This window comes from Aquila chrysaetos, chromosome 6 (assembly GCF_900496995.4).
Source record: "Aquila chrysaetos chrysaetos chromosome 6, bAquChr1.4, whole genome shotgun sequence".
NCBI classification, from domain to species: domain Eukaryota; kingdom Metazoa; phylum Chordata; class Aves; order Accipitriformes; family Accipitridae; genus Aquila; species Aquila chrysaetos.
The window spans coordinates 826,308-853,727 of NC_044009.1; the positions used below are offsets into that span (position 1 = coordinate 826,308).

The window sequence follows — 27,420 nt, forward strand, 5'->3', positions numbered from 1 at the left end:
CTGATATACGCAGCTTCAGGGCCGCTCGCATCCTGTTAGCTTGTACACATTGTCACGGTGATTTAAGCTGGCAATTTGGCCCTAAAATGAAGAGCGTCTCACTTTCTCCCTCCCTATTTTCCTACATATTTTCCCACAGGAGAGAGGTTTTGGGGAGGATTTGGCCAGGCTGGGGAGGGGCGGCATCTCTGGTCCCCATTTCGGCGTGCCGTCAGGTGGCTGGCCTGGCACGGAGAGCTGCAAAGGGTCCTGGAAACGAAAGCAGCAGGCGGCTGTGCCGAGCTGCATCTTCTCAGGTCATCCCTCTTCCAAGCCAACGGAGACACTGAAAAAGGCTTTTCCCCCTTTCCAGGTCAGATGGCATTTCAAAGGATCGCAGCCACACTGTCCCGCGGTGTCCTGGGGAAGGGGAGGAGGCCGGCAAGCAAGCAGGGGGGCTCTGGGAGCTGCCCCCGCTGCCCAGCAAGCTCTGCGAGAGCCCCCTCCGCGCGGCACCCCGGTCCCCACGGCCGTCTGTCTGTCCGGCGAGATCCCGCCTGGGAGCATGACAGCCCAAGCGTGAACCATCGTCACCCATTTCAACCCCGATTTGCGAGCAAGAAATCCCATTTTAACATGCATCTGCTCAGGGCAGAATTTCCCTTTATGTAAAACATGCATCTAGGTTAAGCAGTTCTGTAACGCCCGCTTACCTTATTGCGTAGCTGTTCATTTAAAACATCGTTAGTGATGTTTAATTCGCCCTCCAACTGTCCTATTAAAGGGCTTCCCTCTTCCGAGCGCTTGGTCCCAACGCGCGCGCGCGGGTCCCCCCCCCCGAGCCCTGGGGGTCGCTGGGCGAGCCTGGGGACCCGGTGCCCTCCCGCCTCTGCCGCGGGGTCCGGAGGCGGCTGTTGCCGCGGTGGGGACCTCGAGGGGATGCGTGAGACCCTCCTCCCGGGACGAAGGCTGAGCCGTTTCTCGGCCGCTCGCCCGAGGGATGCGCAGCCGGGGAACCAGGGAGATTTCTCCAGGAAAGACCCCGGGCTCCTTCTTGCGGAGCGGTTGGCCCCCCCGGCCCCCGAAACGACCCCGTCCCCTCCCCAGGGACCGCGGCCGCCACGCAGAGGAACCCAGTCACCACCCGGCTGCGCGGTTCTCATATCAGTTTTAATAGCAACATCAGAGTACTAAATATACACAGGGAAATCGGTATAGGGTGGCATTTACAGTGCTTCCAAATACACAGCTTCGAAGTACAGAGACAAATTAAAAACCACTCGGGAAGAAAACAGTTCTCGCCTGCCCGGCCCCCCCCCCGGGGCAGCCAGCTCCCCGCCGCCATCGCCCCGGCTCGCACCGCGGCCGCGCCGGGGGCAACCGCGACGCCGACAGGCGACGGCCGCTTCTGCCGGCGACGGCCTCAAGCGCATCGCCCACGTACGGGCGGGATGTCTCTCGGTGCAGGATTTTCCCAGGAAAAGAAAGAAGTACTCAGTGATGTCAAACCGGTTACAAAGTAAAAGCTGTCTCATGTTAGAAAACGGGTTTTGGCAAAATAAAAATAAAGTGTAAACTTCACTGTACATGTCCTATCAAACAAAAAAATAAACCCCTCGGAACCTAAAATAGAAGAATCTGGGTCAGAAATCTGTGCCCTTAGTGTACATTTTTGTGCAACATAGACTTTTTCTCAAAGGAAATATTATCTCCACTCGCGACACTATTAAAAATGTACCTACAAACGCTGAGAATAATTCTTAAAAATGCGTGAGAAGCGTTACATGAGATCTGGAGACCAAACCCACGGACTTCTGAAATGGTGAGGGATTTCTTGCTGGTTTTGAAAAAATCGCTTACAGATTTTATACCTGGTTGAACCAAAATTCCAACCACATTCATCCTGAAATGGGTGGGCTGAGATAGTATATATATATTTTTGTTCTATTTTATTTTTTTTTTTTTTTTACAAAATATATAATATGTGTAGAATATCTACTATTTAACTACCATTTGAGCTGAACTACCTTCCTTCACAACAAGCTGCCAATGGAGAAGAGGTAACCTGAAATCCGCCCCCGCGCGCTCTCCCCGCGCTGGTTTTGCCGTTGCTGCTCCGACCTCCCGGCCGGCGAAGGGCGCAGAGGCTGGGGAGCGCGGCGGAGCGCGCTTCCCGCACGGCCCCTCCGCCGCCGCCGCCGCCGCGGCGGGCTGCCCTTTATCTCTAGCTGGGAAGACAGAGTGAAGGTAAACGATCAGATGCGGAGAGATGGGCAGCCGCCCGGGACCCGCTCTGCCCCGCGCGCCCGCGGATGCTACGGGACGACGCTGCCCTCGGGACACCCCGGTTTGTGAAAACCAGGGGCTTGGGTACCGAACCCTACCGATCCGCCCGCCGTACCCCGAGGCGCCGCGACACGGTAGCCGGGACCGGTAGCCCCAAACCAGCTTAGTTTGGCGCAGCGAAGAGCCCACCGGCGCCGGCCGCAGCGGGCAGCCCTCGCCCAAGCAGTCGCGCCGAATCCGCGGCTCGGCGGGAGCAGAAAGTCCTGCAGCTCCTGCTCGGCGCCTGCAAGGGACTTTGACGGAGGAAAGGTCCCGCGCAGCCCCGGGAGGTCTGGGCTTGCTCAGAGCCCGAGGGAGAGCCAGCCTCTCCTCTGCCGGGGGGAGCAGAGCAGCCGCCGTCCCGGCACAGGAGCAGCCGGCTTTGCCGGCTCCCTGCAGAGGCTGGCGGTGAGAAGGGCTCGCCCCAAGCCGTTTTTCTCTCTAAGACAGAGCCACAACCAACACGCAGACACACCACCACACATCTGGGGGATTTGGCAGCCTTTCGGCAGCCGTGACGCATTTCTTAGTAACTACCAAGGGGCTAAGAAATCCATAAAATGAACCGAAAAGCAACAAGAAGCAGCTAGCTGGAAGTTTACGGCAAAGCAAGGAGCAAACCTTTTTTTTTCAAGCTGCCAGATCCACAATGAAACAAAACACCGTAAAAAGCTCTGGTTTTCCAAAGAAAGGGCACACCGGCAACATAGTTTTCCCAGGCAGTGGCGGACGCCCGATGCCGCGTCCGGGCTGCACCCCTGGATTTACTGTCCATCCATCGCGTCCCACCACACGCGTGCCCACGGCTCCCCAGCACGGCACCGCAGCGAGGTGACCTCCCCGGGCGCAACGGGGACGTTCACAAGGGACGTTCACGGCCTCGCTGCTCGCAAGCCGTGGCTCAATCCGTTGCAATGCAAACGATGCCGTCCAGCGCACAGGGCTGTGTTTCACGGTGGAATTCCATGGTTCCCTGCTACCTGCGCAACGCTATCGGGCTGGAAAACGGGCTCAGCTTCTGAATGAGAACAGAAAAACCCCTAATTCTCCAAACACGCGCAAGTCCCCTCTGTCCTTGCACAGGAGCAAGACCCCGCTGCTCGGGCGAGCGGCTCCAGCCGATTCAAAGTACCTGGTGGCACGAGCATTAGCAAAACTGCCCCCCTTATTGCTGAATAAGCTTTGGGCTGGCTCAAGCCGATGAACCCCGGCAGAATTCCCGCCAGCTGAGGACAAAGCTTTGTGTCCGGCAAAGGGCAGCGATGGAAGGAGCCCATCTAGAGCCATCGCCTGTGGCTGCGGCAGCCAAAAGACCTTGGGGCCAGACAATGTGGCCGAAACATGTCACAGGTCACGAAGGAACGTGTCTGCGAACGCCCCGCTTGCCTGCTTTTTCCCCGGTGTGAAGGATCTGCTCGACCGGTCTATTTCATGAAAATGTGACTTTCTGTTTTCACTTCTTTCTTTTTTTTTTTGGCTTTCATCAATAGTAGGGAATGAAATAACCACGGTTCATTTCTCTTGACTACGAAAGACATTGGGATGCTAGGATCCTGCCTCGTAAATCACCGCATTTGCAGCTCCGGCCCTTCCCTTCTTCCTCCCCTCCTTTCCTTCCTCCGGGCAGTTGTCCCTTGTTGGTGTGCTTGGCATGCATAGGGATGGGAGGGTTTCTCTGATAAAGTGCAAGTGCTGTTGGTCCTTATAAATAAGGGAAGATTGTGCATCTACTTTTGTTCCCCGGTTCACCGCTCATCTCTTGGTGACCAGGACGTGTCCTTCTGCAGACTATGTGGAAAGCTCATGCGAGTCCTGCCGTCAGAAACCTGCTCCCGTCGCCTGGGGTCAAAGTTATTTGCCTTCGTTCTCTCTCCCTGACGCGCACACAGACACACACAGACACACTTCCCCCTCCTTGCCCCCAGCTCCGCAGGGAATTTCCCGGGAGCCGGGTGCCGGGCTCGGGGCAGGGCACCTCTCCATCACCGGCACCGGCGCTGCCCGCGCCGCCCTGCCAAGCCCCCAGCTCCACCTGACGACTCCCCTTCAGGCAGCAGGTTCCATACACACAGAAATACAGAACGATGCTTCAAACGCTCGGGAACGAGGGAGTCGAGATATATTTTATGATGTCAAATTGCTGTCGAGATTACACTGGAATACCTGCAAGAACTACTGGGTACAGCCAGCACATACAAATAAATAGGAAGATCAATGGGTGAAGCACAACAGATGCGGCTCCCGAGCTGGAGTGGATTGATGCCAGCAAAGTCAAACAAAGAAGGAGAATTCAAAAACCGTGCCAGCAAGGGTAACTTGCGGGGGCTGCACCGTTTACACCAGTGAAACACAAAAAGCCCCGGTATACCGAGATGACGGATCACCCTGGAGTAGTGGCTCGGGACCCGTGCTCCCCGCACGGGTTTTGGCTGACCCCCGCTGCCACGAAGCCTCACTCCAGTGCAGCCCTGGGGGTGAGCAGCACCCGGGGTGCTCCCCTGCGCAGCCGCTGAGCGGGGGCATCGGTAACCCACGCGAGGCAACGCTCTGCGCTTTTAATCGCACCCCGCTGCGTGCCCAAGCCCCCCCCGCGTGCACGTGAGACTGTCGGCGACGCGGACAGGACCCCACGCAGCACCGACGTGCCTCCCCGTTTCGGGGCAGACCCCCTGGGACACCCCGAGGGAAAACACTCCCCGTGTTTCTCAGGGAAGGCTAAAGCTTTGGGGGGGTCGCTCCTCTAGCGAGACACTGTTGTCCCCCCCCTGCTCCTGGAGGCATCCCGGGGAGGCATCCCACCCAACGGCCCGGAGAGCCGGACATGAGAGCCCCGCAGCAGACCCCCCCCCGCCCCGTGCCCAGCCCTATGATGGAAAGGTTTGCTCTCAGGAAACACAAAAAAAAAAGAGCAGGTCTCCGCTCCGCTGGAGAAGTCTAAGGGGACCCAGCCCTGTTAAATAGCCCCCAACACCAAGACCCAGCCCCAGGGACACGCATGTCTGCTGCTGCCCATGCCCGCCCAGCTCAGCGCTCACAAGAAACCGCCTCCGGAGAGGGAACGGGTTCAGTCAAGGACTAAAACCTGGCCAGGAGCAACAGGAACCCCCCCTCCTCCTCTCCGGCTGCCGGTCGGCAGCGACCCTGGTGCAGAACTCGCCCGAGGCAATGCTCGAGGCTCGTCGGAGTCGTGGGGAATGTTGCCAACGCAACATTTGGTTGCATTTGGTGCAAGTCCGCAGGTAATCACCAGGTCCGGCAAGGAAGACTTCTTTCCGGGGCAGCTTCCAAAAATTCAGCAAAAATAATCCAGACTGTGCAACTCCATCAGAAAAGGACAGAAAAGGGTACGGAAACAAGAGACCACACACGTGGCTATGCACAATACCAGAAGTTTCTGAGTTTGTTGGTTTTTTTTAAACTGCACGTTCGTTACAATAAAGAAATGGTGCTGAATAATTAGCGGATGAGTAGAAACATGTATCTGGACAATTCTAAAAAATCGCTAGTGTTTACGAAGGGCAGTTTACAAAAAGAACTGGAGGACTTTGGTCTGAACTCTGCTGTCGTTCCCACCCACCTAACGTCGAAGCAACCCAACCGAGACCCGTCTCGGTGTCTGACGTGAAGCAGACCCTCACATGAATCGTCCAGTGCAGTTACCTGGGAGCCCTCTGCAAGCTTTGCCTTGGCATGGTCTACGTGGGCAAGCCCAGGCTTGGAGCAGGGCACGTGTTAAAGAGCAGAAGCAAACCGTGGCGAGACACCGGGCAGGTTGGGAGACCCGCCATCCCCCCCTCCTGCCTGGCTCTCCCACCCGCACCGGTTTGGAGGGGCACAGCATGGCCGGCAGCACCCGACTCCGTGGAAAGACTTGGACGGGGGGGGGGGGGGGGGTCACAGGTAGGCTGGCAAGCTCGTCGGCACCCACCGAAAACACCCACCCCAGCAGGAGGGGGATGGATGACAGGACGTGTTCCTAGAGCAACGCACCAAACCAGAGCCAGCAGAACAGTACTTCCCTGGCAAACCGTTGGGCAAAATTCCCTTTTTAATGCTATCAAATGATCCCCATGACTGTGGACAGCGGGCTGCATCTTCTCCTGCCGCGGCAGACCCAGCCAAGACCAGGAGAGCAAAGGAAGAGGCTCCCGGGAGCTCGCTGGCCTTGGGCTGGGTCAGGAGGCAACGGGCTCGCTCCTCTCTCGTTCCTCACAAAGGGCTGAGCAAGCTTTGGTGTCGTGGCCAAACTAAAAGCCATTTTCCAAAAAAACTCCCACATCCCGCTCCTGAAACTCGTCTCCTGTGCCAAGAGAGGGCCCTCCCTTGAAAGCCCACGCCTAAAACCCGTCCCCGGCCAGCCCCGAGGCGTCACAGCGAATACAGCTCCGCGAAACAAAGGGCAGACACAGGCTTTTGGGCTTCTTCCTATCTCCCCTGATGATGTATCGGGCTGCAGAAGTGTGGAAATACCCTTTGCCACCGCCTCGAGATGCTTCAAGCCGCCAGGAGCCGGAGGACCTGCTCGCTCCCGCTCGCCCTGCCCCTGGGAACGCAATGGTGCGGGAGCACCGTCTCGGACACGGGGTCCGCGGGGAGCGGGAGCGGGATCCGCCGCGTGCAGGCGGCATCCCGCATCGGGGAAAGGGGGCTTGCAACGGCCAAGTGGCCGGGCGAGAGGGGAGCTCCTCTGCTGCCCGCTCCTCTCGCCGCGGCGTCACGCTTCCTCCGGCCTCCGACAGCAGGAATGCACTTTGTGAATTTGGCCCAGAGGCATCCTTCTAGCTAGAACCCCAGCCCGTTTCCATTCTCCTTGCGTTCCAGACCAGCCTCCAGAGCGCTCCGCCATCCCTTCCGGAGCCGGAGGAACCACGGGGCAGCGCAGCCGCGCTCCGGCTGGTTTTTGGGAAGCCTCTCCCCAGCTCCCCGCCGGCAGCCCGCCGTGACGGCAGCGCGGCCCTGGCCGTCCCCCGCCGCTCGCCGCTGCGGTCACTTCGCCACCACTGGAAAAGCATTTCCAAAAAGAACCAAAACTATATATAACTCTCTCTATATATGTATACATACATATATATGTTTATACATACACACACATACGTATATATATGTATATATGTCTACCTATATATACACATATAGGTTCGAAAGGCAAGCTGCCAAAGTAGAAAACATCGGTTCACCTAGTTTGTATTATGCGTGTTAAAGAAATGAGACTTTTAGCCCATGACATCTTCTTTAAAAATGAGTATTTAAGATCTCCAAAAATTGCTACAGTACAAAAAGTGTTTGTGTGTGTATATATATATTTTCTCTCTACATATATCGTATGTATGTATGCGTATGGACCGGAATGAATGACCCCACCAGAAGAGACGCCCCACTCGTCCTCCACAACGTTTCTAGGCGTTATCGACTGAGCTTCGGCTTCTCGCGAAGTCTTTGCATCGGTACGTGGCACATAATGGTATTATTGGCACAGGTTCAGAGTCACAGTCCGCGTCCAGGCTCCAGGCGCCCAGTCCTTCCCTCTCAGTCCCTCGCCGGTTCCTCTTCCTCCACAGGATTCTTTGCTCGCACATTTGTCTTTCTCTTCTCCAAAAAACGCGCTCTTTGAAAAACGCAGTTACCTATAGGCGTGTTCATTTTTATAAAAATATATTTGGCCCATAGAACGCTGCTCTTTGAGTCTCCTACTGGTAAACGGAAATGGTAGGTACAGGTAACCCATTATTTTTTTATATTTTTTACAGGTTCACCAATGGAATCCTGTTAAGGACAAGAAGAAAAACAAAGGTTAAATCACAACAGGGCAATGCACCATGACTCGCATCACTTCTCCGATGCCCCCCAGGAGCCCGGAGGCTTCCCCCTCCTCCCAGCAGCGGCACCGCGGGGCTCTGGGGAGCAAATGTCGATGGCAGTGGGCGAGCATCCCGGGGGAGCGGGGTACGGAGGAAGCGGGATGTCAGTCACCCCCCCCTGCCGAGTTGCCAGTCTGCATTTGGGACTGGGACCACTACTTCTGCCTCCCTGGAGAAGGACCAGCCTTGCCCAGCTCGCCCTCCGCCGCGTTTCGCGGGGCGGCCTTCCGAACGGGGATGCGGGCGCTGGGACAGGGACGCTTTTGGCGAGCAGTGGGAGCGGCTAAGAGACTTCAGTGTGCCCTACTGCGCGCTTCTATCTCCTCGGGGCCTTTTCCAAAGCGTGATTTATTTCTGAGCATCCTTGCATTCTGGAGCTTTTCATGCTCGGGCTAGGAGCAACGAGTGCTCTGGCAGATGAGAAGATGATGATGAGTACTAACAAGATTTTCTGAAGTTAAATGCCCTAAAGAAATCAATAGAGAATTGGTTAAGCATCAAACCCAGAGATCCTATTGAAGTTCCTCTTACGCTACTTACTTGCCGTCTTCCGAAAGACCTCTCCCTACGTAATCTTTCAACCTCTGTGTGAAGACAATTACTCCCCATCATTAGTGTGCAGCCCCTTGCTTTACCTGTATGCGACTGGCTTTATGTATAGCAATATGTGCTGTGCCTGAGACCGAGCTACCCACGTGTGGGCTTTATATGCAGCAGATATATAGTCAGCATATGCAGAAGTGCTGCCCGGAGTGTGCTCATGACATATATGCCCTCATCTACGCTACGGCCTCTGACTAGCTGGTCATTAGCATTTAGAAATGCAATACGCTTTCTGTTCGAGGGTTCTTTCTTCAACATTATTTTGAAGCAAGATGCCCAATATATACCATCTCCAAGAACAACGCTGAAGTCTTAATTAGCGAGACAGATTTTACAGAGTCCTTAATCTCCTGCACGGGGGCTGTGTTGGGACTGCTGTTATTCCTCCGAAGGCAAGCCGGGCTTTTTTATGATGACTCATTATCTGTTAATGTTAATACAAACCATTTGCTGTTGTTAGGCAGAACGGGGCCATCACAGCAGCTGCTCGCCGTGTTCAAAGCACGGAATTACCATACAATACCGTCAATTTTAACTGCCTTGTGCAAAAGCTAGGGTCAGATCAACGTTACCGTACCACGACGATTTTCAGGTCTCAAATCGCCACTTCCCTAACAGCGATGCCGAACATTTGCATAGTTCTGGATGAATACTATTTAATGCATGCATTGCAGGATGTAAAATTTATATTGTATTCCAAATAGCCTCTTTGTGCAAAGTAGGTCAGTGCTTGATCAACCTTACCGATTTTTGTATAATCTCATTCCATGGGGTTTTTCAGTCAAAGAGAGTGGGATTAAGGACAAGAATAATGCGAAATCTCAAACTTCATTTCAGAAAGCCCCAAAGCCAGGATGAAATCAAACCAAAACAGCCACAGTTTGCTGTGGTGCCACTCGAGTCTTCAGCAAATTTCACCTTGCGGTTTGCAAAACCAGCGGCCGTTCCTGCCTCTGCCTTGGCGCTGCGTCTCCTCTGTCATCCGCCGTGATGGGGGCACAGGTAGTTTCGCTTCTTACACCCCCCCCGCAGATAGTTCCTCAGTGAGTCGCCTGGCACGAATGCTTTAACTGACCGCTTTACTCCCCACCTAAGCCAGCCTTGGGCCGCGCCGCCGCGGCCGTACGCCGGGCTGCCGCGGAGGGGCCAGGTCCTCCTAGGTGCGACATCCCTCTACAAGCCAGCGTTCCCGCGGGACCTGACCGCCGGCAGAGGCAATCTGCTGGAAAGCTCCAACAGCCGCTCACCGCGGGCGACATCGCCCGCTCCTGGGAGCGCCAGCGCCCCGGCAGCGACCGTGCCGGCGGCACGGGAACCCGACCCATCGCTCCTGTTGGCACGGGATGAACGCGACCCCGGGAAATAACTTCCGACGTCTGCTCGCCGTGTAACTCGATGAGTTTCACCGGGTTTCCTGGCACCACCTCGGCGCTGCCTGCAGCTCTCCAGGCTGGAGACCGTTCCGCGGCGCCGTCCCTTACATCTGCTCCCTGCAGCCGCTCAGCCCAGCCTTTCGTCGCCATCGGCGTCGTCAAATGCCACGCTGCCATTTAGGCAGCACGACGTTCGGTACTCGCACGGTGCTGATGGACTGTAATATGTAAAGTCCCCATTAAACTCCAACCAGCCTCCCGGTGCTCATCTAGTCGAAATGTCCGCACCCCCTCTCCGCCCTGACAATCCCTGTCCCTGGCCACATCGTCCGTCTTCTGTCTCCAGCTCTGACTCTACACGTTCCATAGTACTGGTTTCCTTGTTAGACAGCTATGAGCTGTGAAGTGCCATCAATTAAAACTTGTAAAGTGCTTTGAGCCTTTCCAAGGAGAGAGGTCTCCATCGCGGAGACCGGTGCAGCGTCTGACCCCTCCCGGTGCGTGGCTGTGTGGCTGCAGAGCGGGGAGAACCCCCCCTGCCCCGCTCGCCTCGACTGGGGGTTGCTCCTCTCATGCCCCGCTCCATCCTCTGCTCAGGCTGAGAGAAAGGGGCTGGGAAGAGAAAGCTGCACGTAACCCCTCCAGCCAAGAAGCTCCGCGTGCTCTAGAGCATCCCTCCACCTCTGCCGAGATGCAGCGCATCAACATCGGCTCAGGTCACCTTCAGGCGACGTTGCTGCTACCGTAAAAGCCAGCCAGGAGAACAGCCGTCCCTCCAGAAGAGGTGCAGCCCGAAGCAGCTGCGTCTCCTTTTCCACCAGCCTCTCCTCTAGAAACAAGAGCTGGAAAGGCATCCTCAGTCCCACCGCTCCTCCTGCGCTCACCAGCATCTGTCCGGTGACAGTACAAGGCAACCGCGACGACAGGGGACAGACTACCAGGGAGCTTATCTCAACACCATCTGCTCTTGGAAGCTTTTACCTTACACAGGGACAGGTGAAACTCGAAATACTCATTTTGTCTGTGGGATGTCCCAGCTGGCACATACGCGTTGATGCAAAATGCTGTTTTGCATGGGGTTGCAAAGCATCTTTCGACCGCAGGCTTCTGGGAAGCCACGGGGAGCCGTGCCGACCGCCATGGGCCGCGGGGCAAACACCGGGCTGCAGGAACAGCCGTGCAGCACCGCCACGCAGAGCAAAGCCCACTCGGAAAACATACACGCCACGACCTTGGCAGGTCCTCGCTCTAACAACCGTGCCCCGGCAGAAGATGTAGGCAACCTTGCACGGGAAGTAGCACGGTGCGGAAAAAATATTAAGTGACCTTGTTGAACTTCTAAAGGATTTGGGCTGACCCCATTTTGGGACGAGGGCAATTTCTCCTGTTATCTGTGCCACGGTGACATTCTCGAGGTTACTCCCCACAGACGATAGGGTTCTATGGCAGTCACCTGGTTTTTACCATGACATACCACTTAGGCGTGTGTATGCCAGAAATACCCCGGTGCAAATACACACATGCACGTGTACACATGCAGAGTTCAGTTTTTGGATTCATCTCACTTTGTTAACATTAATGAAACCAAACATCAGCTTCCAGAACCGTATAATTAATTGAAAGACTGTTACGGAGCTTATGCTCAAGGTACGACTCGGATAGATTTTTCCAGAGCGTGTCAATACGCCTTTTATGGATTCCATGAAAACAGGTCAATGAGAATTTCAAGGATTTAATAAGGCATAATGAACCAGCTTTGAACTATTTAAAGAAATGTATGGAGATGACCAGAGCGCGGTCTTTGGCACAGAGTTTCACAGGACCTTGGGCAGGAGTGGTGGGAATTGCACTGGCTTCCCGTAGTGGGCAACAGCCCGGAGCTGCTCATTCTCCTTCCCTCTACGCTTCAGGCACGAGAGCTCCTGATGGCATCCAACTATGACTGGCTTGGGTTTTGCGTTGTTTTTTTTTTTTTTTAAATAATTTTAAGCCAACGGACAGACATCACAAACTACAAAGCTCACGGTGGAAGAGGTACAGTGGGTTATTGCTGTTTGCTTTCAGCAGCTAGCGTCCCCACGTGCTGTTGAGGAAGACCCTGCAGAACCTCCCTGTTCATCCTCCCGCTGCCCTTGCTCACTAACGCCAGTTCTCTGGCCAGGTACCTTGGCACTTTATCCCCCCAAGACAGCAGCCGCAACAAAAGTCAGAGTAATAATGGGAGAACACTAATAGATGGGGAGTGAGAGCCTCTTAAATTCCCTAGCAAAGCCCCTCCAGCCAGGAGAGGCTCTCGGGGGGCAGAGCCGCCCCGGCTGAGCAGCGGGGTCATGCCAGCGAGACCCTGCGGGCAAAGACGCCGGTGGGCAGACGGCCGAACCCTCGCTTTCTGCTTTCTGCCCTCCGCCACGCAGGCAGGCAGGCACACACCTCACCTGGCCTGCCCAGACACAGCCAGCCCCGGGCACAGCCGAGACCATTAACTTTTTATTCCCTTCCATTCTAATCTAATTATATTTCTGTGTTCAATAGCTGAGCATAATGTTAAACAGGCTATTCCGAGCAAGCTGCAGTCAGGGAAGGCTGGAAATTTCATTTACACTGAATATATGATTCATTACAGCAGGGACTTGGGACAGACCAATTAATTCACCTGAGCGCGCGGCTCAAACGGGCACCGCTGCCCCACGGTGAGCTGGCACGCAGTGAACCCTAATTGCTTTTCCTGCCACCGCTATCGGCCGTGCCACCTTCAAAAGCAATACAAGGAGGCGAAAACGGCTCAAGCCAACTCAAAAAAAAAATCCCCAAACAACGTACTGTTGAAACCAGTACAACATCGTTGTACTCCTTTGGTTGCAGCAGTACCGGAGGCGTTAACCCGGCTGCTGGGGACTGCGCACACAGGCTTGCAGGCTCGGCTTCCCACAGAGCAAGAAGGGGCATGGGAGCAGGAGGAGGAGGAGGAGGAGGAGGAGGAGGAGGAGGAAGAGGAGGACCCCGGCACCCTCGCAGCGGGAGCGTGGAAATGTTTATGACAGCAAACACCATCAAATGAGCTTTCGGGTACCAATGGAGAGTGCATGTCGGATGCGTGACTCTCGAATGAGACAGACCATTCCTCATGCAACAAGAGGTTAATTACAGATCGGGCCATTTCACAGCCCGGCAATTACGATCGCTTGTCGAGGTTTTAGAGGTGGGCTGGAACCTCAAGATCAGGCTGAAGCTCAAGGCTGCCCCTTCCCTCGCAAGTCCACATCCATCCCAGTCCCTGCCTTTTAGCTCAGGCCCGTCTGTAATTCACCTCCGTGGAAAAGCCATTTTGGCACCCAACGTCCCGTCCTCGGCGGGAGACGTCTCCAGCCATCCCGGCTGGGTGAGCCGCCCTGCTCGGGTCCGACGTCCCAAAAGAAGGGCGAGCGGAGGATGGCACCAGGCAGGGAAGAGGGCGGCTGCTCGCGGGCAGGGGACGATGGGCACGGGGGGGGACACACGTGATGGACGCGGTGGGGAGCGCGGTACGTACCAGGAAACAGCCCGATGGCGTCTGCCCTGCCCCCAGAAGTCAAACAGGCTTCGGCCAGTCAGCAGGAGATTTCAAACCATTTCTCAGACACAAAGGCCACGGGAATAAGATGCCGGTCAGAAGAAGAGGGTCTGCAGCGAGCAGAAAAAGGGGCTTGCACGTGCCGGTACGTAACACACAAGGAGCAAGCCGAGATGGCCTGCTGCAAAAATCAGCTTTTTTAGAGGGTTAAAAAAAAATTAATCTCTGAAGTAATGCTTTGAATGGGCTTATTGGCCTCGGAAATCAGGGTGGTGCAAAGCAGAGAGAGAAGAAAAGGACGGACTGCAATGTCGAACGTTTTGGCCCCTGTGCGCGAGCACCTTTTGACGCAGCCAATTGCTGCAGGGATAGCTGACCCCAAATGGCAGCAGAGCATCTCCTATCTGCCACCTCCCCGTCTCCCGGGTCCCGCACGGGTCTGCCGTGCCCATCGCCTGCACGGGGTCCGCCAGGCTGCCTGGAAACGCACCGAGGCCAACAGGGTCCCAGAAAGCATCACTTGACGGCAGAAAAGCGACGACCCCCTTCCAGCCAGAACAAGGGCACCCCTGGACCGCTTGGGCTGGGGTTCGCATCAAAATCAACGCACGTGTACGTTCAACGAAATGGTTTGAAAATCCCTCCCAATTCTCTGCCTTCCAAGATCTGAGGAAACCCTGAAAAACGTGAACTAGCAAAACCCCATGCGCACGCAGAAGACGATGGTTAAGAAGATGCCTATCAAGCTGTTGGCTTCCAGGCTTCTGTCCTTCATGCAGGTAGACGTCAGCTGCGGGTGGCACGCACGCCACGGTCCAGCCAGGCTGCGTGGAGCACCGGTGGCTCGTTTTCTCCCTCAAAACTCCCCTCCCGATTTTCCCTCTAGCTTTGGTGGGGGGCAAGCGTTTACAGCGTGGTGAAACTGCACCAGCACCCAGTGCAAGGGCTCTGGGAGCCAGCCCGGGGCGCGGGGAGAGGTCACTCCCGACCACCTCCCACCCGTGCAGGCAAGGGGCACGCAGAGCGAGGGCTCGCATCTTTTACGCCGTGCTGCCAGCCGCTACGAAGCCTCCTCGTTAACGCATCGTTATTTCACACCAGACAAACGGTTCATTTGGCTCTCGCCGCCCGCTCCTCCATTAATCACCCCGCTCATTCGCAACCCAGCAGCTCTTTCGATGCCACTTAGGAGACAGCACGAACGCTGGAAGATGGATCCAGCAGCATTTACGTGCTGGCAGCAGCAGCGGGCGGGAACTGAAAAACGTGCCGAACGCTGCCGGGGCTTGCTGAGCTGGGGGGGGGGGGGGGGGGGGAACGGCAGGCTGACACCGCGAGGACGGGGGCTGCCGAGGCGCCCGCCCACCCTCATCGGCGGGATGAGAGGTCCGGCGGCCATGCCTTCGCCGAGCTACGGGGCAGGCGAGCATCGCGGCTCGGAGAGCCGGAGGAAGGCAGCTCCGCCGCGCGCTCCCAGGGCATCTCCCCGGGGGAAGAGAGGGGGCAGCGGACCCCCGGAGCGGGACGGCGCTCCCCAACCCGCAGGGAAACCGCGCCGGCCGCCTCACCTGTTTCCGTTGAAGGTCGTTTTATAATCCCCGGGCGAGCGCAACACCTCCTCCGCGTAGACGGGCACGGGGGTCCGGACGCACTCGTGGGAGCACTGCAGCGTCTCGTTGTAGGCGGTGAAGATGTCGAGGGCGCTGGGCACGCGGGCCGGGGCGAAGTCGGTCAGGTTCTGGCAGCTCTCCTCCTGCTGGTCCAGCTTGCGCTGGTGGCTGTTGCGCCGCGGGCGCCCGCTCTGCGCGCAGCTGGGGCGGCGGGGGAGAGAAGAAGGGACACGACGCACCGCGCGTCGCTGACGCTCGGCAGGGGAACGCGCGCTACCGGCCGTTAATTGAACATCGCTCGATATTAGATTAGAATTCAGGCACGTGGGAAAGATCGGCCGCAATCAAGCAGTCGTTTGGCTCACCTTTTTTTTTTTTTTGGAGGATCGAATTTAAATTTTAGATATAAGCTTTTTACCATCAGAGGAATGACTTGACAAGTCATACGTTTATACCTGCAGGGAATGAAAGCCTTTTTTTAAGTGAAAAGACAGGTGAAAGCAATGTAAGTGAAACCTTTTCCGCTTGGGAGGCACCAAAAGGGTTTAACTTATCGGGATAAATAAGCTCAGAAACCGGTCTGACATGGCAGACACGCTCCCCCTCGGCCGAGGGACGGCTGGCAGGGCAGCCCTGCTCCCCGGTGACTCCACCGGCTCCGGAGGCTCCAACGGGATCTCGTGGCCGTGCAACGCTTGCGGTTCGGTACGAAGGAAACAAGGGAGAACGCCAGCTAGCAGGAACCTGCCCTCGATCAGGCTGGTCCTATTTAAAGGTCTAGACGCTGATTTAAGCGAGATGTCACTTTTTTTCTGAACAGGATTGACAGCGCCTATCCTAATACCGGAGTTTCGGAAGACCGCGACTCCGAGGGCCGCGGGAGCTGGGGATGCTGGTGCTGCCCGCGGAGGGAGACCTGCGGGGCCGGGAGCGCGGGGCTCCCCCGGGAGCGGTGCCGGCCACGCCGGCAGCATCTGCCAGCAGCGGGGCACAGCCTGCTCTGCGCCGGCTGATGCAACCGAAAGAGGCGGCCGCTAAAACAACCACGGCACGTTTGCAGAAGGAGTAACGACAAGAAGGACACCAGCGTGGCACGCAGCCATCGCTCACCCGTCCTGCCCGAGGGGGACAAGCGCCAGCCTAAGGGACGGGGGTCGGGACCGCGTCCCGTTTGGGGCCGGGGACTAAGCGTGCGATCTGGGTCAGCTCTGCCACGGAGCTCGCAGCCAGCGCGCGGCCGGCCCTCGCCTGCGCGAGCAGCGCCGGAGGTAGCCTAAAAACCGCGTCAAAACCCAAAGCGGTTTGGCAAATGTTAGAGCTGAGCAAACTCATCGGGGTGCTGCTTTCCCGCCTGGGGCACGTCTGACTGCTGACCGCGCTCGCCTGCAGGTATCCTCTGGGGATTTCCCAACTTCACTTACTGTAAACAATTTCTATGCTACAATGATCACTGTATTCTTTTTTTTTTCCCTTTTTGGCTTCAGCATTAGGTTACTCGAGCTGTTCTGGCAAGCTGCGGCCGGCCAGATCAATGATATGGACTTCTCATGACCACTACTAGAGAAAAATCCCAGAAGTGTTTTATAAAGTGTTTTCCACGCTCTTTCACCGAAATACTGCTATGATTAGGGAAGTTTGGTAAAGTAACTCCTGTCTGAGATATAAACCGGAGCCTCACTGGCTGCACTCCCGATGCCTCCCCGCGGGCCCGCTCCCAGCAAAACAAACTCATCTGCGGGGCGAGCGACTCGGCGCTTTCGGCCAGCCGCAACGCTTGGCTAGAGCTCTGCCGAGATGAAAATGCCTCCGGAGCCCTGCAAATAGGTTTTCCTCTAATCCCGGGGAGCGAGCAAGCTTCTTCATCAACCGGGTTTTCTAATTTCCTCCTGCGTGCAGGAATCGATTTTGCTGCAGCGCCTTGGGAGAGCTCGGGCAGGCAGAGCGGGCAGGAGCCGGCCGGGCTGGAGGAGACTGCCGGAGGAGAGAACCGCCGCCGCCGCCGCCGGAGGAGAGAACCGCGGCCGCCGAGCGTGGCAGCACCGCGCGGCAGCTCTCCCGCCGGCCCAGAGCCGCAGCCATATCCCTACACCAGCGACGCTGACCTCAAAGTAGGCCAGTTTCCCTGGGAAAATAGGTAAAGCCACGAGCGCCTGAAGCGAAAAGCTAACCTATTTTGCCATACGCCCAGCCGTGCTGAGAGAATAAACGGGAGCAAATTAAGCCGGAGGAGCGCACGAGCGCTCCGGGGGATGGGGCACGCTTCTAACCGGCGGCATCCGAGGGGCTCCGAAGGTGCCCTTCAGTCCCTGGGGTGGGAGGGAAGGTCAGAAAACGCGATTGTTGCTTGCTGAGCCAGGCCGGCGATTTAAGGAGCAGCAGCAAAGCTGCTTAAGCAAGGCGGCAGAGGAGATGCCACCCAGCGCAGGGCAGGTCCCCGCACCCCCGCGGGGACACCGGCTGCGGCCGAACGCACGACTTCGACCTCGCCGGGCGGCGTCACGCTGCAGCGACTCGCTCCCGGAGCAGCGATGCGCACGCGTCCCGCGTGGGACTCGGCCGCCCGCCCTCGGCCACGTGCCGGTCCCCAAAGAAGCCCCCCACGCGGTGAGAGGCGGGGGAGCCGCAGGGGCACGACGAAGCCAGCTGCTTCGACCTCCTCTGGAGGTTTCGGTATAAAACAACCCGCTCTCTCCCGCGATGCCTTTCGGAAGCCATCCTGGCGGACGCCACGGGCTTCGGCGCTCACGGCTGGAAAGGCATCCCCCGTCCCCGTCCCCGTCCCCGCGCCACCCCCCCACGCCAAACAGAGCCAGGAGAGTACCTTACCAATTTTTTAAGACAAGAGTTGTTATCAGAGCAGCTATGACCATGATGAGGGACACGGTAATAGTGATTATCTGATGAACCGCCAGACCTGCAGAGAAAAGAAACGAGAGAGAGTGGGGACGGGAGCCAAGGGGGATCCCGGGCAGCGGCGAGCAAAGCCCCCCGCCGCGCACAGACCCCCCCCGCCGCCTCCTCCCGAGCCCTTTCCCAGCGCGGGGCCGTACGCAGCCCCCGGCGGCAGCAACGCAATCCTCTCTCCTGCCTTACATAAAATAATCTTTAAGCCAGGCTTCTCATTTCCTATCCTCTCAAGTATGTTCCTTGTCAGCCCGAATTAGGCACGAAGAACGGAAGAGATGTGAAGACGTATCCCCTCCGGGACGGAAAGGGAAACTTGAGCGCAGCCTTGCAGTGGGTGCAGGATTAACCAGAGATAATAATTACTGCACTAACTGCTGCTCACTTAGAAGGTCGGATGGGCTCATTTTCTCCTAATTCACCTTACACAGGGTATAATTTTGGCTCGTGTATCATTCCTAATGAGCAGTTTGGAAACAAAAGCATCTCAATGTACAGTATGTTTGTGATTTTGTGCTGCTTTACAGTTGCAATTTCGTAATGAAATGATTTTCCTGGCTGCAGCCCAAGGATGTGCTATTTTTCACAAACAGATGTTGCAACTCCTGATGGATGAGATTTTTAATAAATAAGTAAGTGTTAGTGTGACAGGAAAACAAGCAGTTATATATATATACATACACACACACACACACATATATACGTGCATCTGGGCAATACATGCGTAGCGCTCCCAGCTCATGCGCGTGCACGTGGCGAGGAAACCGCTGCTTCTTCCCACACAAGAGCGCACGGGTTCCAGCGCCGGCAGCCGTACACACGCACATCCCTTCCCCGGCAAAAGCGGCTCAGAAGGCGGAAAACCCTCCCGGGAGAGACAGGTCGGGGGCGGCGTGCCCCCGCTGCATCCCGGAGCGCCGGGAGCATCCCCCCCGCTCCCACGGGAACGCCGCCCAGGGCTCTCCCACTCTCCCGAGCAGCGGATTTGGGGCCACGCCGCAGCTCCCCTGCTTTCGGCACAGCGCACCCCGCTCTCGCGGCAGGCTTGTGTGAGACTCTGAGCAGTAGCCCAAACGCCAGGCTGGGTAATTAGGCCAGACGAGATTTATCAGTGGTATTTTAAACCATGGCTCACGCTTGCTGCTCTGCTGCCTTCTCTCGAAGGACAAAAGTTTTGACTCCCTTGAAATTCGTTATCTCGTCTCCCCCTGCTCATCCCCGCACTCTGGGGGTTTCGGGTCCCTGCCCGCGCACCCACGCTGCCGACGGCACTCATCAAGGGAGAAAAGGAAAAGCTGCTTGAGTTTAGCCTGACTCCCAGGGCAAAGCTGCCACCTCCCAAGGCACGCAGGTGTTGGATGCCTCCCCAGCCCACGCACCTCCACAGAACCGCTAATCGCCCAGGAACACGATGGAAAACGCATCTGGCCTGGGGAAGAGCGGGAGAAAAGCCGCGCAAGGCTGCCGAGACCCACGGTGACGCCCGAGGGGAGATGGAAACTCCTCAGCGTGGGTGCACGAAGAGTTATCCTCACCTTTCGAAGGCCAGCTCCAGCACGCAGCGCAGCAGCCTCCCAGCTTTCGGGAGCACAAGCGCGCATCACGCCTCGGCCTCCCCTGGCTTTCAGTAGCCCTGCCCACGGGCGCACGTGCCTCAGCACCGCACCTCGCCACCTGAGCATCCTTGCTCAGGATCCACCATCATCTCGCCCCTGCTGGTGCTCCTGGGCTGCCCAGGCTGCAGGACCCCGGCTTCACCGCTGGCTGCCTCGGGAAGGAGGCGCGGATCCCCGCTAGGTATGCGGAGACCCATAAAATCCCCGATTTTGAGCAATGAGGCCAGCCAGCGGCGACACCTTTTTAGCGCCGCGGACTTTGCTGCCAGGATGCATCCTGGGCATAAATCAAACGCTCAGAGAAATGTGAGTCTTGACAGTTTAATATAATAAAACCAAGGTCACCTTCGGCGAGTCTGATTCACTACAACACGCCCAGTGCCAAGCGCTGGGGTAGCAATCGCTTGCGGGAAAGGCTTCGCTCCCAGCCCCAGAGCTGGCGTGCCGGCAGGGCGGGCAGCAGCCAGCGACCGACGGCAGGCTGCCGGCGAGGGAGCTGCTCGGCAAGGACGGGTGCGAAGGGGACGGGCGCGATGGGCTGGCACCCGCCCTGGCGACCACAAAGGTCTGGCATCTGGCAGAGCAAAAGCACGCACCTCCAAAATAAAAGCAGCAGGGTTTCTAGAAGGAAGCACGCGCCCGGCATCTTCTAGCGCTTATTCCGCTTTGCCGGCAGATATGCTATGGAGGACATCTGGGAGAAGAGCTGGAGGGAAGAGCAGGGACCCCGACTGGTTTTAAGGACGGGACGTGGTCCGGAGCGGGAGGCGGCAGCGGACGTCAGCCACGCCACGGACATCGCTGGCAAAGGGGTTTTCTTAGAGGCAGGACCAAGGAGAAATGACTTCCCGAAGGCCAACGCTTCCGAATTGCCGGCTCTTTGCATCCTGGCACGGTCCCAGTGTCGGGCCAGCAGAAGGCAAGAGCCCACCAAAACACAGGGAGGTGCAGAAAGCTGCAAACCCCGGGTGCTTTGGGGTTCTTCCTCTGCTCCCCAGGGCTCCCCAGGGAGCCATCGGACGGACAGCCGGGACGGCTGCTCGCCAGCCCCCGCGCCCTGGCAAAGCCGAGCGCAGCGGGATGGGATGCGTCAGGGTTATTTTTCTCCCTCGACTCAAGCACCTATTTTGCAAATGACCCATTTCCTTCATTTACTCCCAATTACACTTCAATTGGTTCAAACACGCTGTGACAAGGCTGTGACAAGGCTCCTCCGGAGAACGGCTGGCACGAGCAGCTGCCAGAACAAAGAGCGGGTCAGGGGAAGCAAACGCGAGGGCTGGGGACGGGGAGGGTGGGGGGACGGGGAGGACCCGGCACCCACCTCCTCCGCACCACCTCCAGCTCCGGAGGGGTCCGATGCCAGGGAGCAGCCGTTGGGCTTCGTGCCCTTGAGGCTTCGAGAACCCGTTTGTGGCTCTGCAGGCTGGGGCGGGGGGGGGCTCCGGACCGAGAGCCAACACCCGCAGGGACAGCCGGGACAGGCAGGATCGCTCGGGAGATGCCGAGCCCGGAGCCGCGTGGGCTGGCGGAGTCGTCCCCCCCCGGCTGGGGAGATCGGCCAACTCCCACGAGCGACCGGGGAGCCAGAGCCACGTTGTTTGCCCCTCGGCTGCTCTACCTCCGGCTTTCATTTCCCGCGGGAATTCAGAGGGAAAACACCACAGGGCTCCCCACCTCCCGCCGGCACTCCACCGGCTGGAGGCGAGGCGCAGAGAAAGACTGCCGGCCCCGCGCTTCGGGTTCCTGGAGGACGGTCGCGACGGGAGCCGTGTCCCGACGGAACCAAGAAGCGCAGTCGGCAGCTCCCAGCTCACGCCCGCGCGCGCCGGGTCAGGAGCGACACCCGCCCCGGCGCAGCCAGCCCGGCCGCATCCTTCACGGCATCCAGTCTTGGAGCAGCTCCCAGTGGGACACTGCCGAAAAAGATAAAAGGAAGGACTCTAAAAATAAAATAAAAACAGCCCAGTGCCCGATTCCTTTGAAAACAGAAGCGGCGTCGGAAACGAGATCTTCTGCAAAGATGGGAGCCGAGGCAGAGGCGGCAGGGACATGGGAGAACCTAACGATGCAATTAATCCTTGCACTTACGTAATGGGAAAGGCGCAGGCAGAACAGATTGCAGGTGGCTGAGCACTGGGGAGGATGGCGGCTCTTCGGAGCAGGACACATGGATTTTAAGAAGGGCTGGATAATTTTAGACTCCGTCACATACATAAGTTGCCATATGTACCAGCATAGAAGAAAGTTCCTTTGCATCGCATATTAATTCCAGGCACCAGAGCCTGGGGGGATTTCAAGGGGACGGGAGATGTTGTTCCCGGCAGCCTTAACCACGGCAGTGACGGAAAGAGGGAAAGGGACCTGATGGGTACCGCGGATGATTTCCTGGGAAGCCCTACAGCAACGCCCGCTGCCATAAGGACTAATAGGTCTTTGTTCTTACTTCACAAATGTATCAAATCCTTTCCTCCGGGCCTTCGAAGAAATGTACAGAACCGTACAGAGCAAAACCGAACAGAAATATCCAATCTACAGGAGAAGGAGTTAATGGATGGGGCATCCTGGGAGAGGGGAACACCCCGTCAGGGACACACACCACCCGGGGAGCGAGGCGAGGTGAAAGAGAGATGGCTGCGAAGAGCAAAGCATTATTTTAAACACGGCCCTAGGAACCCAATCTGTCTGGAGGAAAGGGACCTGGAGGATAAAATCAATAGCTCATAAAGCCAAATTACCCTCCTCCTCCAGCGCGGGAAGCCTCCTGGCACGCGCGTAACTCACAGCGAAAACCCGCGCCCCCAAAACGCGGAGCAGGCTGCGGGAAAGAACCTGGAAGCAGGCATTACGGTGGCTCGGTTTTGTTTGCCCATCTCCGTGGCCAACGTTTCAAATGGCAAAGCTCCGATCCCAGCGAGCTACAGAACCCGGCGGCCACTTAATTACACGGTAATCACCGGCGAAGAAACAAGCTGCAGGAAGGGCAGAGGCTGGCGCGCGGGATCGGGTTGGGACGCCCGGCGAGCTGCCGCCCCGTCCAGCACCGGCCACGGCAGCTGTAAATGCCTCAGCTCTGCGAGGGGACTGCGAGCGGCTCCCTCTTACAAGGCTTTTACTAGGCAATTTGACGCAGTGACCATTTAACTCGAGGGTAATTACAGGAGAAGTATTTAATGGAATTGAAAGTGTGTCCAAACCCCTGCGCTTCTGCTAGTGCAGCAGAATTTAATGTGTCGCCTGCCAGGAGGGAAAGCTCTTCAAAGGCGCTCTTTGAACCCTTGGAAATGCTGAAATATTGCTGGGTTTTTCCACTCGCGCGCCGTCCGAGCGCGCTCCGCTCTCGCCGGGGACTTCTCGTCCCCTCGGCGGGGGGAGACCCGGCCTCGGCGTCCCCGTGGGCAGCAGCCCCAGCCACGGCCGCTCGGGCAGCAGCCGTGCATCAACCTGCAAAATGCAGATCCAAATTCCCCAGGTCCAGGGAAAAACCCAATCTTCTCAAAGCAAGCAAATGCCAGGGCTTTTTTTGTATGTTATTTTAAAGACCGTGTATTTGCCACCGAGATGAAAGCGCTGAGTTTTGGCCTTTCTGGCCACCTTTTGAAACGGCTCCCGGACAGCTCTGCATCAACAGAATTAATTCCATGAGAAAATCCATTCGAGACTAATGTCTTGCTACTGCAGAAGTGCGCAATGGCAGCGAACAGGAGATATAAGCTCTTAATTAAAAACAAAGAGAACCTCTATCCCCTAAGGCCTTTATTTCAACAGCTCTGGTTAGGGAGACCATATTCTTCATTCTCCCAATAAAAACAGCTACGAGCCGCAACTCTTTGAAGACCCTCGTCAAGGCCTCTAAGCTGCATAAAATTAAAAAAGGCAAAAACAGCTCCGTTTCATTTTGCAGACCATAATCTTGAGTTACCGTTAGTGGTAGCAAAACAACAGATGCTCCAAATACCTGCTACACCCCAGCCAGGAGGGCTGCAACGAAGCACCTAAGCCCCTTCCCGCACACGTGCCGCGCGGATTGCTTCCTTGCTCCTTTCTCCCCGCTCTGCCTCAGCCTTCCCGCAACTCCCGGTGTGAGTCGAGACGCCGAAAGAGGGTAAATCTCCTAAATCAGCCAAGGCTGGGTCTGCCGGCACGGGGCGAGAAGCAGGGAGGGCCCGGAGTTGCAGGGATGAGCCGGAGAGGCAAGCGCTTGATTGCAGCAGGATCTGCCTCTCCCTCCCGCTCCTCGATAAAAGCACCGGGTCTGGCAGGGGAGAGGCCATCCCAACGGGCTCCCAGTAACGAGCATTAAAACGGAACTGGCTCCTGGGAGCAGCTGAAGAGCTTATAGAGAGGGAAACGATGAAAACGCAGATGGAATCGGTGCCGTGGCAATCACTCCCGGCCAAAATAACCTTCCAAGCAATTTCCACGGTGAGCATCACAGCCCACTCAGAAGCCAACGACCGGCGCTGCCGCCACCGCCGCCGCCCTGCCCCGCGTTCGGCGCGGCGCGGCACCGCATTGGGCAGCCGGCCTTTGGACGCGGGGATATCGGTGCTAGGGGCTGCCCGAGGAGGGGCTCCCTCCCGAGCGGGGTCTTCTCACGGGGCTCGGCATCCCGTCCTCATCCCTGCCACGAGACGCCTTCCTCTGTTCTTGCACACCCTGGGTGCCGGGACGCTCCCGAGCATCGCGGAGAGGCTGGGGAAAACCGGCTGGACTCAATAGACAGTACAGCTTCCGCAGCCATCTGATTGCCGAAAGCCTCATCCAGCCCATAAAACCGCTTTTGGACAGAAAAATTCAATCAGGAGCGTTGCGTGGCCGCTCTGCAGCAATCACAGCCGCAAACAGCCTTTCCCAGGGGGGATCAGTCAGACTTTGCAGTTAACGTGAACCCTACTGCCGTTTAATAGCTTGTAAGAAAAATAATTTACAAAAAACACAAGGGTTAGTTACGGAGGAGGAGATAAGGCAGGGATCGTCTTGGAAAACCTTGCTCCGGTGCAAAACCGGCTCATCCGCTGCCTGACCCACCGTGCTGGGAAACCGCCTTGGGTCTGCTCCTCTTAACACCCCTCTTGCCTTCAAAGCAGAGTTTGGGCAGGCAAAGCCCCCTGGTTTTCCACCTGGCAAATCAGGGCGATCAGCTCCGAAACCCGGCCCAGCGAGCATTAGTCATCCTGAAGTGAAAATGCAGCTCTTCGGCAAAAAAACCCACCAAGGTTCCTGGAAACCTCTTGGTATTTTGGGTTGGACTGATGAAAGGAGGAGAATATCCTCCTGCTGCTGCTGCTGCGAAGTATTCTTGCCAAGAACAAAGATCCTAGAGGCTTATGCTAAAGACACTGGGATTTATCTGCTCAGGTGTTACAGCAAATATCACCGAGCAATAAATACTTCTGAGAGCAGCAGAGGAGAGTTTCTGGCTCGTTTAGACACACGTGGGTGAAGGCACACACGCACGCCCGACTTCTGCTAATCCCGGGGAGAAAGACAGTCCCTTCTCCCTCGCCAGAGAGAGCTCAGCTTACGGCCACGCTCATTTCTTGCTTCAGCCATCATCCTCCATCCTTAAGGAAAACCGCAGCTGATGCACAGCCTTAGGAAGGATCCTTCGGGAACCTCCCGGGAAAGGCGACCGGTGGGTGCTGGCCCAGGAGATGCCATCCAGCCCCCTCGCCTCCTCTCCGGCCCCCGGCTGCGATGGCTCCCCACGCCTGTGCACGGCGGATCAAAGAGGCGGCTGCATCCCCACCGCCCAGGGTCTTCTTTTAAACACATTTTATCTTTAATTAATTCCTTTGAAGCCTTTTGCCTCCGCTATCTCCTTGCATCCAGCGCCCCCTCTCCTGCACCCTCTTTTTGAAGGCAGGGTCATCTCCCAGCAGGGAAGCGAATGTCTTTTTTATTATTATTATTATTATTATTATTATTGTTCATTCCCAATACGCTCCCCGGCCAGCGGCAGGGAGGGAGCGGAGGGCGGGCTGGGGCACGCCATGAGCTCGGCTCCGGCTGCCGGCGCGGCGGGTGCCCACGCCAGCACCCACGCAGCCCCGCGCCTCCACCCGGGAGCACCCCCAGCCGGCAAACCCGTCCCCCACTTCTGGGCCAGCCTTGGGGGGGGGTGCCCCTTAGCACCGGCTCCTTCACCAGCACGCCGCTCGCAGAGCACGATGCCAAACTCGTTGCGTACCGGCGATCAAATCGCCATTAAGAGCGGCAGACGGCACATAAAGTCTTCTGCCTTATAAAGCACTTAAAGGTTTAATTAAAGATGGCTTTATTCTAATAATACTGAGAGGAGAGCCTCAGACAACCCAGCGAGCGCAATTCATGCCTTCACTCTGACAGTCTCTGATTCATTCTTCTCTTTTCTTCTTTTTTTTTTGGCTGAGCCCGCAGTACAGGAGGATGCTCTGCCCTGGCAGAGGAGCCCAGCCCGCACGGAGAGCGACCGCGTGGCCGCCCCGGCGAAAGCTCCAAACAGCCCTTGCCTCTCGCGGCACGCCGGCATTTTAATTATTTCTCTCTTTCCGTGCTCCACCGTAAAACGATCACGACAGCCCCCGAAAAAGGAAGAGCAATTTTGAGAAGCATAAGCATAAACTACGCCTGGGTGAACATATTGCGTCCCCATCTGACTGCCATCAGCACTCTGCCAGGCGCCGAGCAGGCAGAGGTGGCACCGGGACAAACACACCTGAGCTGTGGGTTGCCCAAAACAGCCCCCCTGCACGGTGGCACCCCCCAAACCAGAGCGGCACGTACCAGCCTCTCCGTTCTTTCCAGACATTGCAAGTAATCGCTCGTCTGCCTTCTCTCCTACCTACAGGCGGAATATTTGCTATTCCAGGGGAATTTTTTTAAGCTTGTTTTTGCTGCTAGTGAGTCACGGAGACACTGTTGCTGGCTTTTTTCTCTTTTTTTCTCTTTTTCAGCAAGGGGGAGCGGGGCGACAGGAAGACCTAACTGAGCAGGATTTGCTTTCATTGCTCGTCTAAGTGAACGCTGCTGCCTTCCCACCCCACGCGCGCCCCAGGGACCCCCCACGGTCCCCCAGCATCACCGGGCACCCAGCAGCAAGTCCCTTTCCAGCAACGCACAGAGGGAAACAAGGGCACGGCGCGGGAGGGACACGGCGGGGAACGCAGCACCTTCGTTAGCGCGACGGCAGCGAGGGTCCCCTCGGCTGCGGGAGCCCTGGGGTGGCTCTGCCGGCTCCAAGGGTGGCCCCAGCTCCCTTGGGTGCTGCAAGCGGGACCACCCCGGCCCCCAGGGCTGCTGCCAGAGAGAGCTGAAGGACCGCAAGCTGCGGGAGCAGCATCCCTCCCCATCACCCACCCCCCTCGGGCTCCTATCACGACGTGCGGCACCCTTACAGGACGGCAGGATGGGGATTTGCAATGCTCGCTGAGGCAAATAAAAAGTACTGACGAGTTACCTAATCCTAATTTGTAGCCATATGTTTTTCCCAGCAGAGAACAAACACTTCCAGCCGCTAAAGCTTATATAACAAAGAGGAGCAGAGCTTGAAAAACGCACAGCCTTGCACAAACCGGCGACGGCACGGCCGGGGCTCCGAGACGGCGTTGGCCGCTCGCT

The 27,420-nt window shown here is 57.1% G+C and overlaps 2 protein-coding genes across 4 annotated transcripts in view; one reads left to right on the forward strand and one right to left on the reverse strand.

Moving 5' to 3' along the window:
• Positions 1-1,131: 1,131 nt before the first annotated feature.
• Positions 1,132-27,420, reverse strand: part of AJAP1 (adherens junctions associated protein 1) — a 46,380-nt gene continuing 20,091 nt past the window's right edge. For 2 of the 3 annotated variants that reach the window (XM_030017448.2, XM_030017445.2), the window contains exons 3-6: positions 18,125-18,212; positions 15,257-15,499; positions 13,668-13,798; positions 1,132-8,067 (exon numbers count right to left, since the gene is read on the reverse strand). In XM_030017448.2, coding sequence (XP_029873308.1) covers positions 13,726-13,798; positions 15,257-15,499; positions 18,125-18,212 — 404 coding nt within the window. In that variant the 3' untranslated portion in view covers positions 1,132-8,067; positions 13,668-13,725. The remainder of the gene's footprint in view (positions 8,068-13,667; positions 13,799-15,256; positions 15,500-18,124; positions 18,213-27,420) is intronic. The other variant, XM_030017446.2, reaches the window with a different exon arrangement.
• On the forward strand, positions 20,416-21,790 carry LOC115342711. Its single transcript, XM_030017449.1, has 2 exons — positions 20,416-21,352; positions 21,557-21,790. The coding sequence occupies exons 1-2, from the start codon at positions 20,502-20,504 to the stop codon at positions 21,774-21,776; spliced, it is 1,071 nt and encodes a 356-aa protein (XP_029873309.1). The 5' UTR covers positions 20,416-20,501; the 3' UTR covers positions 21,777-21,790.

Bases quoted from the DNA above. Each gene is read 5' to 3' on its own strand.
- LOC115342711 (XM_030017449.1), top strand. From the start codon at position 20,502: ATGGAGGACATCTGGGAGAAGAGCTGGAGGGAAGAGCAGGGACCCCGA. The intron at 21,353-21,556 runs TCGTCCCCCCCC...CGGCCCCGCGCT, and splicing joins AGCCGCGTGGGCTGGCGGAG to TCGGGTTCCTGGAGGACGGT.